General features: G+C 52.4%; 5 protein-coding genes across 5 annotated transcripts; 3 read left to right on the forward strand and 2 right to left on the reverse strand.

Moving 5' to 3' along the window:
- Positions 1-10,221: 10,221 nt before the first annotated feature.
- On the reverse strand, positions 10,222-10,865 carry PG994_006314 (trimeric-like protein; the record flags this gene model as incomplete). Its single annotated transcript, XM_066857723.1, has 2 exons — positions 10,222-10,422; positions 10,470-10,865. 2 exons carry the CDS (start codon positions 10,863-10,865, stop codon positions 10,222-10,224), a joined length of 597 nt encoding a protein of 198 aa, XP_066716992.1.
- Positions 10,866-11,331: 466 nt separating this feature from the next.
- PG994_006315 (NADH-ubiquinone oxidoreductase 51 kDa subunit) lies at positions 11,332-12,977 on the forward strand (the record flags this gene model as incomplete). The annotated part of the gene is made up of 3 exons (XM_066857724.1): positions 11,332-11,694; positions 11,769-12,756; positions 12,808-12,977. The coding sequence occupies 3 exons, from the start codon at positions 11,332-11,334 to the stop codon at positions 12,975-12,977; spliced, it is 1,521 nt and encodes a 506-aa protein (XP_066716993.1).
- A 792-nt stretch (positions 12,978-13,769) lies between these two features.
- Positions 13,770-14,391, forward strand: PG994_006316 (uncharacterized protein; the record flags this gene model as incomplete). The annotated part of the gene is made up of 2 exons (XM_066857725.1): positions 13,770-13,924; positions 14,067-14,391. 2 exons carry the CDS (start codon positions 13,770-13,772, stop codon positions 14,389-14,391), a joined length of 480 nt encoding a protein of 159 aa, XP_066716994.1.
- Positions 14,392-15,730: 1,339 nt separating this feature from the next.
- On the forward strand, positions 15,731-16,574 carry PG994_006317 (acyl-CoA N-acyltransferase; the record flags this gene model as incomplete). The annotated part of the gene is made up of 2 exons (XM_066857726.1): positions 15,731-16,151; positions 16,309-16,574. The coding sequence occupies 2 exons, from the start codon at positions 15,731-15,733 to the stop codon at positions 16,572-16,574; spliced, it is 687 nt and encodes a 228-aa protein (XP_066716995.1).
- Positions 16,575-16,808: 234 nt separating this feature from the next.
- PG994_006318 (uncharacterized protein) lies at positions 16,809-17,919 on the reverse strand (the record flags this gene model as incomplete). The annotated part of the gene is made up of 4 exons (XM_066857727.1): positions 16,809-17,324; positions 17,441-17,636; positions 17,724-17,803; positions 17,851-17,919. 4 exons carry the CDS (start codon positions 17,917-17,919, stop codon positions 16,809-16,811), a joined length of 861 nt encoding a protein of 286 aa, XP_066716996.1.
- Positions 17,920-18,325: the final 406 nt, after the last annotated feature.

Genomic DNA, 18,325 nt, shown 5'->3' on the forward strand with positions numbered 1-18,325 from the left:
TCAGTCCGGTGATGACGACCTTCTGGTCACCGCATTGCATCGGTTCAGCAAGTAAGCGCGGCGGCCATGCCTCCCTTTACTTCGCGCGCCTTAGGCTAGCAGCTCAGCTATGTTGGTCAATTCGCCCACGAGATGTGATGGACCATGCAGACTACCCAGATTCAGTCGAGAGCTAGGAGCTCCAAGACCCTGATCGGCATCAATGCTCTATACACCAAAGTGGACCTCTTGCTGATTTGCTGTTGGCTGTAAGTCCCTCCATCCAGCCTAGTAAGCACTCAGAAGGGCAGAAGTTGGCAGTGGCCCCCGCCAGCATCCTGTACAATCACCAATTAAGCATACAACTCGGTATATTGCTATTCTTATTACTACTGCTAAGTGGACTATACACGTACACCAGCAAGCGTTGATCGTAACTCTTGGCGGTCACCTGCCGGTGCAAATTAAAGGATCGGTATACAAGTTGATGTCAATCCCGAGTTTCATTTGCTAGTAGCAAGAAGAGTATACTGCAACTACTCCTTGTGGAAAGACTATGCGAAATGCCGCGCGCCCATGTCGCCTCTCCGCAGGATGATGCCTGCTTGAGCTCCATCAGGACACAAATCTGACCGCTGACTGCTCCAGTTCTTGCCAGTGAGTGAGCTCACTGCTGGACTGTCAATCAACATCAGATGGCGTTCTCCAATATAGCCATTAGCGGGGCATGCTAAATATGTGCAGACAAAGCGACGACAGCGTGACAATGTGCATTATCCTAGGCAGCATAGCACAGCACAGCCCAGTCCCAAATAACGATCATTAGAATCTAGAACAAACAGGTGGAGCCTGCTTTTGCCCTCTACATACCACGTACGAATTACATGCATCTTGTCTGGTGTTGATCGATAAGACGATCTTCTTCCCTGTCGCCCGCCAAAATGTTATGCCGGCTGTCAATGTTATCCACATTGGCCGACGAGAGTCTCGATCTGCCGTCGTCTATCCTCGCAGAGTCAGGCAGCCTAATAAGTATTCGTTACTAAAAGCGTATGTTACTAATAGCATGAGGACGAAAGAGTTCACCGCCTTGCGTGTTCTCTATCCAGGCCAGACTATACCCACCCTTTACGGGCAAATCCATCCTGATCACGAAACATGCGCGCCATAAAGAGGCACGCATGAAGTGGCCTATACCCTTCAGGGAGTTGGATTCCACATCCCAAGGAAGCAATTATCCCTCGTTACCTCACCCCCCGGCAGAAAAGGGCCTACCTGCCACCTGCGCCGCATAGGTACATGATGCGATATCAATAGCTGCATGCTATCCAAGGCAACCAGCTGTAATGACGATGGTGGTTTGACGCGCCGGCGACACGCTCGGAGCGTCATCCACCACTCATGGTCTGGGCATGTAGCTTTATCAATGCTTGTGTGAAGGTCTAATACTACATGTACAGTACCTCAGCTGCATGGGGGTTCAGTGTCAGGTGTGGTGAGGGGCAGCTTCGCGGAATTTCCTCCTCCAACTTTACTACCCCGTGTCCAGTCTCAGTCTGTCACCCGCGCTCTCCATTGATGAGTTGTTGTGACTCACTCAGTCACTGAGTGAGGGGTTGTTGAAACAGGGAGGAGGTCATTCTGGTCCGTCGGGAATTTTCAACCACATACGTTGGGCGGCAACGCGTATGTAGGTAGCCTGTATGAAGATATGGTGAAGGGGGCTTCATCTTCAGTATGCTTGGTTAGGCCTTGGTCGATTTACTTATTAACCTATGTAGTAATCTGCCGCAGGATGCATGGTGTGAGGTAAGTATGTAGGGTATGAGGTACGTATGTAGATGTATGTGCGCCACGCTATGCCATATATGCATGCAGTCGTGAATTGGCAATGGCCATGAAAGTCCGAAGCTGCAACTTGCCAGCAATGATACCCTTTAATCATCTTGCTCCGGTCTTGCACGAATAGAAAAAATCGCTGAATGCTGAAAGACTATTTTATCTCTACACCGACTTTCAACAAGATGCTGCACCTTGATGATAGTCCGCATCCGGGGTGGGAGGGGACCGCACCGGCTGTTTACAGCAATTGACCTTGCTCACCCCAGAATACCCTATGCCGCCCATGGTTTGCGCTTGATACTATCACTTCTCATTCCATCATGGTGCACACATCGGCATGTATGCGCTGGATGTCTGTAGGGCATCCGCACCGTCGCCAGCGGGATAGGCGCGGAAAATCGGCTGCTGCCAAGCGGATCGGTCTGCCACCAAACGCAAGGAGGAGGGACCGACTCGGGGACCGTGAGTGGCTCTCCGAAGTGTCTCCATGATCGCGTCGCTTAATTTACTTCACCGTATCACGTTTTTAGCATATTTTTCTCTGCGCGAAACAGCTCATCTGGATGGCCGCGCGGCGATCGGTCCAGCGACGGATGGCTGGAAGCCCAGCCCCATTTCGTTCGGTCGTTGACCCAGATCGAAAGTTTCATCTCGATATAAAGATATTGCTTGACACCGCCATGGCTCGTATCCATGCGCAACGGACGGAAACAGGACCACCGACACACCATCTTCAATCTCAATCACCTCCGTCTGTCATCATATATTGATTCGATATGTGGCGCTGACGTGAGGGACTGGAGCCGGCCAGCAGTGAATTTGGTGCTACGTCGGAGGATTGTTAAAGTGTGGAAATCGGGTTCTGAATCGGGCTCTGTAACGGCCACTTATTTTCCCATTGTCCAGTAAGAGGGCATGTATCTATCTGGCTTGTGGTTGGTCGCTGCGAAAGGCTTCACTACGCTGGTGACTTTTCGCTTCAACATCCGACTAGGCCAAAGTGTCAGAAAGGTGCAAACACTGCAAGCTCATTGGGCCACAGCTCCCAGGCCTTTTGGGGTGCCGTAGGGCCATCCATCCTATTCGTCCACTTATCTCACTGGTGAGGATTATATGCAAAGAACTCGATGAAGTTTGTTTGAGGTGAAATCTGATGCTCATGATTGGTTGATCAACTGCAACCGTTTACGCAACGATGTATCTGCTGTGCCTGAACATCCCGATTATTTCCTTGATTTCGCCTACTCCAGCATCCTATCCATCCTCGGTCCGCAATGTGGTAAGAAATGCCCATGCTGGTCGGTCCTTTTTCACCTACCATGTCGGCATGGCTCGGTACTACAGTACTTGGGAGGTTTTGGAGTTATTTGGCAGTGGGCGTGTGTGTGGGCTGCTTGCCTAGCCAACTAGCCTACTTACCGGGCCTAGGGAACCACCCCCAGCATTGCCGGTTCACCTGTGGTCCGGCCCCTCGGTTCTTTTCTAGTGTCTAGCTTGCTCGATTCTGATTGATTGTTCCAATAAGTCCAGACGATTGAATTTAGGGCGCTCCCCCGCTCTTTCCCCCACATCCTTCTAGAAGGCTTCTACGGCCCTCTTGGCAGCCCAGACCCGATACGGCAGGCCCAGCCACTGCAGTTCGGACCTTGCACCGCCCAAACTGCTGTCATCTGCCCGCCAGCGCATGGCGATTGAATCACTCTCTCACAGTGGTACCGACACACACACATACTGTAGTTGTACACACTTTCTCCAGGTCCAGCCAGGCACACAAGGCCCACCTTGGGCTCGAGGCTGAGGTATACGCATCACATTCAAGCCGCAGGGGGCTAGGTCTCCAGAAAGCCGCCGAGAGATGACAAATGGATACTGCAGGTTCGTCTGACCTGCTTGTTCGTTCTATTCATTCATGCACGCCGGGTTTTGTGAGTAACATAAAACCTTTTTTAATGAAGGGGGAGGGATTACAGCGAGCGCGTGCTACAGGTCGAAAAAAAAATCCTTTCCCCCACGCGTGACGAAACCACATGTGCAAGTGTGGCGCTCGGCAATGAGGGGTTTCCTGAGGGGTAAAGCTTCATGCCTTCTCTGTGTGTGTATGTGTGTGTGTTTAACAAACCTCTTCACGCCCTGCATATCGCATGCTGATCTCAGTATGTTCTTGGCCACACAAAACTCTATTTCGTTAAACTGTACGGAGTATCGCCTTCCATCATGGTATCTCGTAGACTCGTACACCCCATCGGGGATATACAGGTGCTTCCGTTGGGGGCAGCCCTTCTAGCCACCCTTCTAGCTCTTGGCCTGTCAAGCCCATAGCTAGTCAGCACCCCGGTCAAATGATACATGCGGATTGGATGTGCCTGCTAATAGACAAAAGGGATTTTTCTTATTTCCTGGTCTGGGTATTGACGAGTTGAAACCACGTGTGCCAGACTTGGCTAGCGGCGGCGTGTGTTCCGACAATGAATTGAAGATGAAGAATATGCCCCCGCGACTGGACCGAAGCTTCTTGCTAGGTTACTACCTATTCTGGTGGCAATGCACGGTTATCATATGCAATGTACCTACATTCTTTGCTATTGATTACGTAGCGGCCCAGGTAATTTCGCGGAACCTGCACCTAACCAGCCCCCAATGGTTCGCTACCAATGCTATGTGGTAGTGCAAATTGGCGATGTTGTATCCGAGTGCCTACCTAACCTACAGACAGGTTCCGTGCGAATCAGACAAGCCCAACTCAACCGTGTGTTTCGTATGAGAGCCGGTATGTATTTCTCTTGCTGGATATGCTGTGTTCTCTATGTAAGTAGGCATGAGTTGTGATGGGCAGAAACAAGAAACATGATCGGCAACGGGGAGACTATCCGGCTGCTGTATGAGTGTGTGTGGTCGCGTTGCATTTTGCGGCTGTAGAGTCCAGGCCTATCTGCCGGACGACCTGAGACTTTTGAGGCTCATTGGAACATCACGCCGTCATCATGCATTGCCCAGACATGCGTAGGGGGGTTTCGTAATAGTACGTACGACCTGTTTGCTTGCTCTCTGTCTTTCCCGCTTTGAACACACAACTTTCATTATGTAGCTGGCTAGAGTGTGTAGTTTCATTATCTTGTTCTTCCTTGGATTTTGATCTGCATCCATTCCTGATCTTTGCTGCTACTCCAAGTTCTCCGGTGGATAATACAAGCCACCTTGCGTGTTCTACGTTACATAACTAGGTTTAATAGTGGTACAATTACGGGAAAAAAAAGAATGGTAGTTGAATTTATTGTATTGATCGCTTATTATTTTTATTTTAGTTCGTCTGCCTCCCTTCTTTACTCGAGCTTCCGTCTTCGATCAATGGCTCCATTTTCTGTCTCTGTTAGCTCCTACGCTTATGAGATATGTGGACTTGTTACCCGCGCCCAGCAGATCGCGTCTACGGGTACTGGATCTCTATCAAGCAGGCGGATGTATACAGTCGTTCATCTTCGGCGTGCTCGGCTCGGTCGGGGGCGGATGAGATCAAGTCAATGACATAGCACGGGAATGGGAATGGAAATAGAACGAGCGAGCGAGCGAAGCGGTGATGTGATTGTCGCTAGGAAACACTTTGCCGGGTAACAACTTTCGCAGGAAGAAGCTACAGCTGGAAGCATCGCCTGCTTCCTAAACTCTCGTATCGCTTCTCCCCCTAGCCCGGTGGCTTTCATTCCTGCTTACCTGAGAGGGCGCGATTCCTCCTTTTTCTCATGTGCTCCAACGCCAAAGCCTGGGTGGAAGGAGGGCCCTCTTTTTCCCTCACCTGCAGACGACGAAAGAGAGTTTCTGGGGTAAGAAAGAATGAGAAGCTACGCCATGCCGCAAGCAACGAACGGTAGGGGTAATGCAATGCAATGGGCAGGGTGTTAGCGTTTTTGTCACAAGCAACTCATCACGTACGTTGGGGGAGAAGAGCAAGACGGCAGCTGGACGACGCCTCGAACTTTTCTTTTTCTTTTTTCCTTTTCTCAGGCTCGTGGGCTCCCTTGTTACGCCCAGTTAGGGGAGTATTTCTCAAATAAAGCTGGGACTCGTGCAATTGAAAGAAAAGATCGCTAAATCACTTGCATTCGGCAGCGGAGTCACGGCCGTAGATATCCGAACGCTCAGCGGCCCTTTCGTCAGGGGAGGCGGTTTTGTCGGTACGCTAGCCAACGGAAGGCGTCGTGGTAGTCGACAGCATCGTGGTGGCTTGGTTTTGAAGCTTGTCACATGAGCAGCATGTGAGCGTCAGCAGCCAAGTACCCCTGTCTACTGCGTACCTACCTGCTTACATGTAGGTATGTGAGCTGAGCAAGCTCCCCGCTCCTGCCCGCTGTGGTATAGGGTTCTACACTTCGAGCCTCCTACTCACCTCGTTGAGGAGCGAGGTAAGACGTTTTCGGGGGGGCCATGCCAGCATACCTGACCCTGCAGGAACCGCCAGAGGTGACAAAACCCCTCTGGAGGAATGAGACAATATCGGTGCTTTGGTGTGGCATATTGCATTTCAATTGCTGATGTATAATCGACGCACAGGGCACACGAGACCGTCATCCCCCCCCCCTTTCCGCCATGCAAGGTACGCAGAAAGCCACTGGCCCGTCAGCTGACGGGTGACCGAGCAAGGTTATATAGCGTGGTCAGGTGAATCCGGGGAAGCAAACCGGCAGAAACATGTATGGGGGAGGGAGAGAAGCAATAATAAGCTTACCAGCTCATGAGTACCTAGCAGCGTCGGAAAAGAACCGGCCACGAACTCAAATAATATACGGAAAAGACGGACGCGGAAAGTGTAAAATAAAATATAAACAATAACAGATCAATTTAAATCAATTTTATCTCCCGAACCATTATTCCTGGTCTTCCTCCAAAAAGGCCCTATGTGCCATAAGGGGTTCGAACACATACGCCGATCACCATTGCATGTGGATGCACACCGGGATCGATCCCCGGCCGCTAGGAAAAAGAAAGCCATAATGCACTAGTAACGAACATGCCCGTCGAATGGGTTCAACGGGCGTTGCGATCTTGCTACTATGCAGGTAAGAATAAGGGGCTGTCCTTAGTACTCGATCGAGGCTTGAGAGGGCGGTTGCTGCACAAGCTCAAGGGTAACGATGTCGTGTTACCAGAAGATCGCATTCCCCCCCTTGGCGCGAAAGAAGAAAACGACAGCATCTACGTAGATCCCCTCATCTTGCGTAATGATAGACATACGCTGGAAGATGAAGACACAAAATTACTTGCAGCACGGGCGGCAGAGAGAGGGGGTTTCTCCTCCTTCCCGCTCACGCCCCTCTCCTTCCTCTTCGCGTCCTCGCCTCTTCGCTTTTTCGCCTTGTTCTGCTCCTGGGGCCACTGCAGTCATTGTGTCTCCTGTTCCTTATGTTCTGAACTTAGCCTTGTGGAACGCCACGAGGCGGGTCGATGATGATGTTTGGCTTGTCAAAAGCCTATGATCTCGACCGGAACGATACCCGAGGGAAACCACAGTGAGGAGAATAAGAGCCTCTGAGATGTTGTGACGACGTGGCAGATCTGTCCGTATGTCGCAAGCCCAAACGGGGGGGCCACAAACTCCTACCATGGTATGCTTGCTTTTTTTGGGGTCGATCTCCCGAAGCCCGCAGGATGTTGCGCTCTTCCCTGAGACCCGGGGGTTGGGTGGTTAGGCAGCATCGCCTGGAGACCAGGAGGCCGACGTCTTGCTTCATTCGTCCCGGAGGCTTTGGGGAGGAGAATCTCTTGTCGATCCGGTAAATGTTCCCCGCGAAACCGCATGCTTCAATTTTGGATAGGGTGGTGGGTTAGTGATACACGCAGCGAGCAGCATCAGTTTGGAACGCGCGCCAGATAGGTAGGTCTCAGATTGAATTGTCCCGACATCCAGTCGGATGCACCTACGAGCCATGGGAATCCGAGACATATCTCAGCTTCATTTGGCTTAGTTGCTGTCTACCATCTTTGGGCCCTTGCGGTGGCGGCAACATATCGGTATGCTTACTTCTTCTGCCTCATCTGTCTGCCAGCGAAGAGAAACCCCCAACATAGGATTTATATGTGAGATAGTTGTATCGGAGAAGTCCTGGAAGGTAGCAGGCAATGGACTGGCCTATATTGTTACGTGGAGGCTGTTATTCTCGCCTCGGAAGTGTCCAACCAGCGGCAGGTCGTAGGGGATGATCAGGTGAGACTTAATTTGAACGTTCCTGAACCGGCAGGACAGTGAGCAATTGTTGGGATTTCCTGTCTTGGCTGTAATGGGTAATTCATATTATCGATACCCATACGTGACAGTGTATTTGGATCTATAGCAGTGGGCTGCAGTGCATGACTACAACGCAAAAGTCCTGGTTATTTGGCTAGATAGACACATGTAGAGGGCCAAGTTTAGTCTCGGGACAATCATGAAGCCATATACATTTGTTCAGTATTGCGAGCGCGAAAGAGGTGGCCGACTCGTGGAAAGATGATATCCAGGGGACCCAGCTCACAAGATAAATAAACAAAGTTCGTACAGATCTGACGTTTGAGTCGTGCTCATTGATATAGAAATGCGCAGTCACATAAGTCCATACGGCAGAAAAGGGGCACGAGCTGTTGATCACGAGGATACCCCTGAGCATGTATTTTGATCTATGCGCGTCCGCTCGCTCCCATGGAATGGCCTTCGGATGGCTGGTCTGGCTGGATAGTGCTCGGGTTTAGCGACTGATTGCCAATGGGATTGCTTGATGCCAATAAAGGAGTCTGTTTGTACTGCAGAAGGGAATGGGGATGCTTATGGTCCGCTGTGTGAGATAGACACTGTGACTGTTGATGTTGAAGCATTTGGGATTGAAAGACGAGAGAATCGTCGGAGTTCTGAGAACATAGGTAAGGTACTTGGCAGTGGCTTCTAAGAAGGAACAATCCCGTAGAAAACGAGGTTGTATCTATTCAGCACAAGAGCCAATCGTGATTTCTACAATTCACGTCCGGAGTCAACTAAGCAACTCCAATACTGCATGCTCCAACATACAATGGGTGGCGACTACTCATGTCCCACATTGAAAGTCGATAGGACTATAGAGGACAACTGCAACCCAATCAAGAGGTACATCTCACTCCAACTCAGGGGCCTGGGGGAAGGAGGTCAATGGCACACCTGACCTGAACATCGCCCTTCTGTTTAATCACTACCAACCGCATCACTACGCGGCTAGCAGAAGGTAGCTTGCGAGCAAACGCAGGCGTACACGATCCCGGACGCATCTCCAGCTGAGGGCCGAGGTTCACTGGGTGAATCACTTGGTGCGCCAGTAAGACGGCTTATGTTAATGAGATTATGACCACAGCCGAGCAATCCCGAGACTTGCCAAATGCCAATACAAACGACACAAACATACCATGAATCTGCTGCCGGTGACGAGAATCGAATGAACCACTGGCCTACAGCTTCAAACCGATTTCAGTGCGCGGAGACTCAAACACATGCTTGAGTTCCTTATATATGAATATATTGATGCCGTCAGGGTAAGGATGAGGAAGGTGCCCGCCGGCCCCAGTTGCCCCTATGTTGCGAGCGCGAGCCTCCTGCTTGGCAGTGCACTTGATCTTTCTTCTCCTTGCACGCTGGGCAACACCCTTATTTCGCAGCCATCCTAATGCTATCCACTGTGTTCAGGGAGGGGAGGTGCCTACCCTTTGGAGATTCCTCTCAAACTTATGAGAGGGCAATCCCCTCTTCGGTACCTCGTATGAAGAACGACCAGATAATCGGGGAAGCATTTGTTCGATTTCCAGAACATGGCGGGCATGCCCCTTATCAGACATTGCACCGGCTTCTTGAGCACGAAGATAATAAGTCAGTCATGCCCCGACAAGCTGTTGACCACCGGGCTGGAGCCAATGCTTTTTTTCTTTGATAACTGCCGACTGTCCACATATTGCAAGCCAAAGCGGGTCAGACAGCGGAAACCCTCCAAAGCGCTTCTGGCCGTTATGCAGGGGCATGGTGGCCACAATGCTGCCCGACATTCTGAAGCATAATAATGCTATATATGGCTAGGATTCCATAGTCCGAGTGAGCGTAGACTGCGCAGTAAATGTCTCACACCAAGCCAAACGATATTGGTTTCGTGTAGAGAGAAAGATCGGGACGATGCGACGTAGTCGACGCATGTCACACCCTCCCCTGGAAGTGGTTCATAGCCGGACAATCATTAGAATGATATGAGAGCTGCTTGTAGTCCTCTCCCCATAAAGGACTACCAATAGCAGATTTCCCCTATTCCATATGACAACAGGCCATGTGTGTCGGCCAAGTCTATTGGCAAAGAGCAGTTTGAGTTGCGGTTCAGATTATAGATGGAACACAGGCGATATTACAGAGGCCTCTCCAGGAATACCTCATTCTTTGAAGCGATTGATGTTGGTTGGTATCAACCTTCTCATGACGTCGATCTGGCGCGCTTGCGCCTTGTTCTTCAACTCGGTAACGCCTCGTCTGTCAGTACGTCGTGTGCCGTTCGAATAGAGTACCGTGTAATCGGGCAACTGCTCTCCTGGCTGGATCACACTCCTCGCCGTGATTGTACAGTGCTGGCAGAACTATTAGTCGCTTCCAAATACCGGATCGTAGGGGTGACACCACACACCTTTCCAAGCTTTGCGCCCCTTCCTATTCTCGCGCCTACTCCTATCAGACATCCCTCGCCGATGGTGGTGCATCCAGACTCGATGACAGCAGCAACCTCGACGGTGACGTAGTCCTCGAGCGTGACGCCGAATTCGCCTTTTGTAGGATCAGAAGAAGGCGCGCCGATTACGACGCGCTCGTGGATGATGCAGCGACGGCCGATGGTGACGCGACCATGAGACGAATCGAGCTTGTTGCGCGGGTGGATGACGGTCTCGCTGCTGATATTGATGGTGTGGTTTCCGGTCAGGACGGCATTGTCGTGGATGACTACAGAGGACGAGAGATTGACAGGGGCTTTTGGGAGCTGCCCGGCCCTGGGCATCATAGAGTGCCGTTTGTTCGAAGACGACATGGCGGAGGCGGCTATCTGTTGTCGATGGGGGGATAGTATCACAATGCTAGACAGACCAGCTCTCGAAAGCTTTGTGACCGCTTACAGACCGAGGTCGAGGTTATGCAGGCAAGGGCATATCGAGTTATGCCAGCCATTGACCAACCTGATCCAATCGAATTGATTGACTGCCGACTGGTCAGGTTAACCTGGTAACCCGCATAAACGAGGATGACTAAGGGAAAGAGTAAAGGCCCAAAAATGCATGAGGCATAGATGAGGTCAGCATTCTGTGGTCCAAGCTTCGACTGCTCATGGATGGTTCCCACCGGAAGGTCGTTGAGCCAATCACGGCTAAAGCATTTCCGAAAGTGTCCCAGAGGCGAATTCAACGACCATCTCTCTAATGAGGATTTGAAGGAGCCTCGCCCATTGTCATTGAACTCTCTACTCTCCCGGCTCAATCGAGCGACAACAACCCCTCACGATGCTGTCCAGGACTACGGCGCCCTCGGCGGCCTCTGCAAAGGCTTTGTCGCGCGCCGCTCTACCTACCTGCAGCCGAATTGCCCGTTCCGCCGTCTCGACAACGCCCTCCCAGACCCGAAAGTTTGCGACCGTCCAAGATGGTGCACCGAAGCGTACCTACGGCGGTCTGAAGGACCAGGACCGCATCTTCCAGAACCTCTACGGCCGTTACCCCCCGGATCTGAAGTCGGCCAAGAAGATGGGCGACTGGCACAAGACCAAGGAGATTATACTGAAGGGACACGAGTGGATCATCAGCGAGGTCAAGGCCTCTGGTCTGCGTGGCCGAGGAGGAGCTGGCTTTCCTTCCGGCTTGAAATGGGTATGTGCTATGCTAGGCTCCTGTTCAAGGGAGAAAACCGGCTTGGACGTGTCTAACCATCTTGGCAATTGCAGTCTTTCATGAACTTCAAGGATTGGGATAAGGATACGAAGCCGCGGTACTTGGTTGTCAACGCCGACGAAGGCGAGCCCGGTACTTGCAAGGACCGTGAAATCATGCGAAAGGACCCCCACAAGCTTCTCGAGGGCTGCCTCGTCGCTGGCCGCGCCATGAACGCCACCGCTGCCTACATCTACATCCGAGGCGAGTTCGTCCAGGAAGCCGCCGTCCTGCAGCACGCCATCAACGAAGCCTACGCCGACGGTCTGATTGGAAAGAATGCCTGCGGTTCCGGATACGACTTTGACATCTACCTCCACCGAGGTGCTGGTGCCTACGTCTGTGGCGAGGAGACCTCGCTGATCGAGTCACTGGAGGGCAAGCCTGGCAAGCCCCGCCTCAAGCCGCCATTCCCAGCTGCTGTCGGTGTCTTTGGCTGCCCGTCTACCGTGGCCAACGTCGAGACCATCGCTGTTGCCCCCACTATCTGCCGACGAGGTGGTAACTGGTTCGCCGGTTTTGGCCGTGAGCGCAACCAGGGCACCAAGCTGTTCTGCATTTCCGGCCACGTTAACAACCCCGTCACCGTCGAGGAGGAGATGAGCATTCCTCTCCGTGAGCTTATTGAGAAGCACTGTGGCGGCGTTCGTGGCGGCTGGGATAACCTACTCGCCATCATCCCTGGTGGCTCTTCTACGCCCATTCTTCCCAAGAGCATCTGTGATGAACAACTGATGGACTTCGATGCCCTCAAGGACAGCCAGTCTGGTCTTGGTACTGCGGCTGTCATTGTCATGGACAAGAGCACCGACGTCGTCCGAGCTATTTCTCGGTTAAGTCACTTCTACCGTCACGAGTCTTGCGGTCAATGTACGCCGTGCCGCGAGGGCAGCAAGTGGACCGAGCAGATTATGCAGCGGTTCGAGAAGGGTCAGGGCCGCGAGCGCGAGATTGACATGCTGCAAGAGCTGACCAAGCAAGTCGAAGGCCACACAATCTGCGGTAAGTTACTCTCCTTTACTCGAGTCGAAATAGGCACTAATTATTTTACAGCTCTTGGCGAGGCTTTCGCATGGCCCATCCAAGGCCTTATCCGCCATTTCCGGCCCGAGCTGGAGGCGCGGATGCAGAAGTTTGCGGCGGAGAATGGCGGATCTGCCTTGGCTGGCGGCTGGAAGGCCGATACCCGCGCGCAAGGCAAGCTCGTTGCCCCCGGCCAGTAAGCGATAGATGCATGTGGCAATGACGGATTGCCGAGAAGAATGTACAGTTTGCACGACTACCTTGTTACTTTGTACATAATAAACCGTTTTCCTCCACTGGTTACAAGTACCACGGATAGGGGTTAGGCCTATAAGCGCCTCCTCCACGGTACGATTCTTGTGATTTTGTTATATGTAGTGAGATCCGAGCTGTAGGTACTGGGATATAACCCCAACCCGCAATGAAACGAACACGGAGTAAAGCCACATGGCTTTCCTCATCTTCTGACATTTTTGCTACCATCTTCTCATGAGAGCGACCTGCCAATGGCTGTTTGTAATTCGTCGGTCTCAATGCGCGCCTGAACATGAAGATGCCCACAGAACGGAGCCGCCTTATAAGCCGTCATTGGAATTATCTACTTCATGTCGTTTGTATTGTCCACAGTGTTTCGTCCGCGACATGGACAGATGCATAAGCGTGCTTCACTAGCGTGGGTTTATTAGGCGGAAGAGACCCTGAGATCGATGGTTTCATTTTACTACTCGTCATCGACTCTGCCAGATCGCGCCAAAACTTGGACTTCGCTGATCCGCTTACAGGTACTAACAACACCATGGCATTTGGGCGTTGCTGGATGGAAAGGGAAGCGAGATGGATGAATGACTTCATACATATCTCGGCATGGACACGGAAAGTATTCTTGGTATTAATACAGGGCGACTTCCAGTTGGTGCGTCAAAGGTGAAGACAGCATGTATTTTTACACAACGGGAAACATTTACAAATATTAACCTCTTCTACAACCAACCATGTCTTCAAAATTACTACAAACTGCGACTCGTTCTGCAACTCGTACTTTAGGACGGAAAAGCCAGGCATCACGAGTTGACGCGTGCAGGACGGGCAGGACTTACTCTTCACAACACAAGCCACCGCCGAGCCAGGGTGGAAACAACCGAGCCATGTAAGTGACATTCATGACTGCCCCGTCACTCACAAAGACTCTCCTCCTCAACTCCGTTCTCTACCCTTCGCGCATAGATATGTAGCTATGCCATCTTATATTTCTCAAGCAGCTAACCTTGGGTTTTTCATGGATCCTATAGCGGCATAGCCCTCATCGGTGTCACACTGCCAGCCCTATACCTCTACAGCTCACGCTCAGCCTCCGGCACACACGCCACGGCGGCGGCCCAGCGCGACACCGAAGCCGGCTACCAGCGGCCGGACCTCGACCCGGCGGGCAAGACGCGCGCCAGCAAGGAGGCGCTCGAGGCGGCCGGCGGGCAGCGCAAGCACACGCACCCGGAGCACCTCGACCCGGAGACGTTCAAGCCCGCGTTCGGGCGGCAGCACCAGCGCAAGAGGGTGGACGGCCCGCCGGACGGGCGCAATCACCAGGCCCTCAACGAGAGGAATCAGAATATTTGAGACAGAAACTAAGATATTTCTATGGGATGGAGAGGTGGACCAGAAGTTGGTTGATTTGAGATGGGGTGCTCGTCATGATGGAGGGGTAACGTTTAATACTCGGTTCCAGAAATAATACAAAAACAATAAATACCCTATCTTTTTTGCAATGCCGTGTTTAGTTGTGCCATAAGGTTGTTCGCAGAGGCAGCTACTAAAAATTTGTCTGCATTCATCCGCATCAACGCGCCAGCAAATCGTTTGCAAAGCTCACAAGCTGCTAAGCGGATGTTTGCTCACAATGGCAAAACTTGCCTCAAATTCATAAAAGGATTTGATGTTCAACTAAGCCGGCATATCTCTACGCATGACAGCCTTCTTCTTTTTTGTTTCGTTTTCAAAATGGTGGTACTGAGAAAATGAGGACTCCCTTGATGCCTTTGAATGTACTCGCCCCAGCCCTTGTGATTTTTATTGCCTCACACTGCAACGGATTATGGAACCCGATAATCTATTGGGCCATCTACCAAATTGAAAGTATTCAGAGCAACATATTGCGTACTCATCGAGTGTTGACTCTTGAGTGTGTAATTCCCAGACCAGTTGTGAACTGGAAGGCTATCATAATTACTAGTAAATCAAGAATTCTTTAACGGCCCATTAGTATAGTGGCAGTATACGTGCTTTGGGTTTCACTATATGCACGTGACCCGGATTCGAATTCCGGATGGGCCCAATCTTTTGCACTTTTTTTTTCGGTTCTATCTTTACTGCAGCGCAAATCTCATGCTACTATTTTGCAGTGAAAAAAAACACATTACATAACATCTAGGAGTATGTTGTTGCCAAGCTGTTGGGCAGCAGATGCAGCAATGTGACCCCTCAATGGCATGTGACGGCATATTGGGTGCCAATCTCTACTCGAATCCAGCGGGATGCTAGGACCTCTACGAGCCGAGACCCCGCGGGATACTGGGACGCTTGCAACCCAAACCCCCGGGCCGCGTAACTTGGTATGGAGTGCAATCAACCTCCAACTGCTCGTCCTGCAGTCGCTGAGTCACACCATACGAGAAAGTGATAGTGGCAGCCAATAGGGATGGCTGCAAGGCATGGTTGCTACCTCGCTTGCGTTCAGCTCGCAGACAGCGGGGCTGTCCAGTGAAACCGGGTAGTATTCTATATCTACCCATGAGAGAACACGGCTGTGAACCCCCCGCTCTGTTACACATGGTATAGATGCGTATACAGTCGTCTCACTCACCATCAGCCAGCCTATAACGGTCAGGAGAAACGTATCATTGGATTCGATCATCTGTCTCTCTCTTTTTGTGTTTGCGCACGCAACCAACCAATCAACATGGCACCGCAGGAACAAGAGCGCTTCACCCTGACGCGCGCGACCGCGGACGACATGGACGAGGTCGCGCGGCTCCAGTACGACTGCTTCCCCGCCTTCATCCGCGAGAAGTTCATGGGCTGCCGGTCCGAGGCCGACCTGCCGCGCGTGGCCGAGCGGGCCCGCGAGGATATGCGCACCAACGTCCACGACGTCTGGATCCTGGTCCGCGACGCTGGCCCGGACGGCGGTGGGAAAGGGAAGCTCGCCGCTGCCAGTAACTGGCGCGTCTACCTGAACGGCGCGGCGGCCCGGGCGTCCGACGACGCGCCGATGCCGTGGCTCACTGAGCGCGGGGACACGGAGGCGCTGGCGAAGGCGCAGAGCGTCATTGACGAGATGAACGCGGCGCGGAAGGCGGCTAATCCGGATGGGTTCTTGCGTAAGTTTTACCTACCTAACCCCCCGCGAGTGAGTGGGCGAGCGATGAATGGACTTGTCCCCTCTTGCTCTTCTTGTCTTCCTTCTCCCTTTTTCTTACCGGGCTCCATTCCTACCTGTTCGGATGAACTGCCTTAGCTTAGCGGTGAACAATCTAGATCTCCATATCTGCTTTACCCACCCCGAATACAGAAGGAAGGGCGCTGGCAGCTTGATGTTGCAATGGGGCTGTGACCTGGCCGATCAGCTGGCTCTTCCTGGTTGGATCGAGGCATCCGTCGAGGGGAACTTCTTGTACAAAGTGCATGGATTTTACGACGTCGGCAAGCTGAAAGACCAAGGAGCTATGAGTGGAACCTTCATGAAGCGCGATCCCAGCACCAAACTTGGGGTAGCAAAAGCTGGTGACAGTCGAGCGGATTGAATTATTTTGGGGGGTTTATTGAGGAACAAGTAGCAGGCACTGACAATTCCACAGCGTACTATCAAACAATTATATACAGGGATCCAATCTACAAAGCTTTTCCAACCATAACGCTAAGTATACACAAGAGAAAAAGCCGCTATGTTGCGGCTGTAGAGGAAACATTTTCGAGCGTCAATCATAACAAATCCGGGCTCCTATACAGGAAGCTCACTTCCCACTAATGCGATCCATCTACTCAACATGGTACGTGGTAGTAACCATGATGCCGCCCCCAGCAGACTGTCGGCGGCCATGTTGGTGGGTATGAGGATGATGGTGAGGCTTGTGCGCGGGCCCTATGCCCCTCTCCACGTCGGGGATGATCTCGGTGGCCTCGAAGCCGGGCGGCACAATCATCTCCTCGCTCGAGTTCCGCGTAGACGTGCGCGTCAGGCCGCTGCCCCTTCCCAGACCCTTGCCGGGCCAGTGGTGGCCCCCGCCGAACGCGCTCATCGAGTGCGTCAGGCTCGCCGCCGCCGTCGCAGCGTAAGGCCCGTAGCGGTTATTGCCGTCGCCGCCGTCGCCGCCGGCGCCACTGCCGGTAGTACCGCGCCCGAAAGAGAAGTAGGCGCGGGCGGCCGACCGGCTGCCGCCGCTCTGGGAGCTGTGCAGGCCGTCTTTGCTCCGCATCAGCGTCGTCTTCATCCACTTGGACTGCGAGAAGAGCGGCTTGATGGCGGCGGCGTTGACTGCGATGATGCCGATGAACTATGGGGGAAGGAAAACAAGGTCAGTCCTCTATGTCTGTGCCGATATATGTTCGTGTACCCTGATAAAAGACAACAGGGAAGAATTTATTGTGGACATCGCGGTGTTTCACTTACAGTTTCCCGGATAGTCCAGATGGTGCTGATCTTGATGCCTTGGATGTCGTGCAGCGACATGACGCAGCGCAGGATGGTGGCAATCATGATGAAGACGCCGGAGCAGAGGAGGAGGCCGACCGCGACCTTGCACCCACTCGTGAGCTTGACCTTCCAGAGCAAGGGGAGAGGGGTTGCCACGATCATAGCGTCAGTGCTGCAACAATATGGCATTAGTACTCAAAGCGTACAACAAGACTGTCCGGCCTAATAAGGCCGACATGCAAGAAAGAGGCTTACGTACCTAACGTGGAGAACGACCAAAGTCAGGTAATTGGCTACCGCCAGAGTACATGAGTCCTGGATGGGCCCGTTAGATTCATTCTGGCAAGGGAAGGCGTTTTTAGAAATGTGTAGGTTGCCCGACTTACACCTGGGTTAGGATAGACCTGCCAATTCTTCCGGACAGGCTGGCAGTGGCCCAGAATCACGGCCAGCATGACGATATAAGCAAGCACACAGAGAAGACCGAGCAGTTTGACGAATCTCTGGAGACGCGGCCCCTCGCTAACCCCTCTTGGGTCAGCACAGCCTCCAAACGCTATTGGCAGAGGGGGAGAACTTACGTGATACGGTGGAAGAAGCAGAGCATAGTTCTCTTCAGGCACCAGATGAGGGTGACGTAGAAGCACCACCCAGCCAGTAAGTATTTGGAGCCCGCCGCTAGCTTGGCAATCTCTTCTGGACTCAGGCTGGCTCCCACCTCGTCCGGGATGCCTATGTTTGTTCCGTTTTCGCCTGCAATCGGAGGGGAACAGGATCTACTTGTCAGCCAGATGAACGAGCCCCTGAGCTTTCGGGTGCGGAGTAAGAGGCTCGGAGAGCAAGAGCCGGGGTTAGGTACCG

This window comes from Apiospora phragmitis (assembly GCF_038363925.1).
Source record: "Apiospora phragmitis strain CBS 135458 chromosome Unknown utg000006l:1.0-5683423.0:1.0-5690449.0, whole genome shotgun sequence".
NCBI classification, from domain to species: domain Eukaryota; kingdom Fungi; phylum Ascomycota; class Sordariomycetes; order Amphisphaeriales; family Apiosporaceae; genus Apiospora; species Apiospora phragmitis.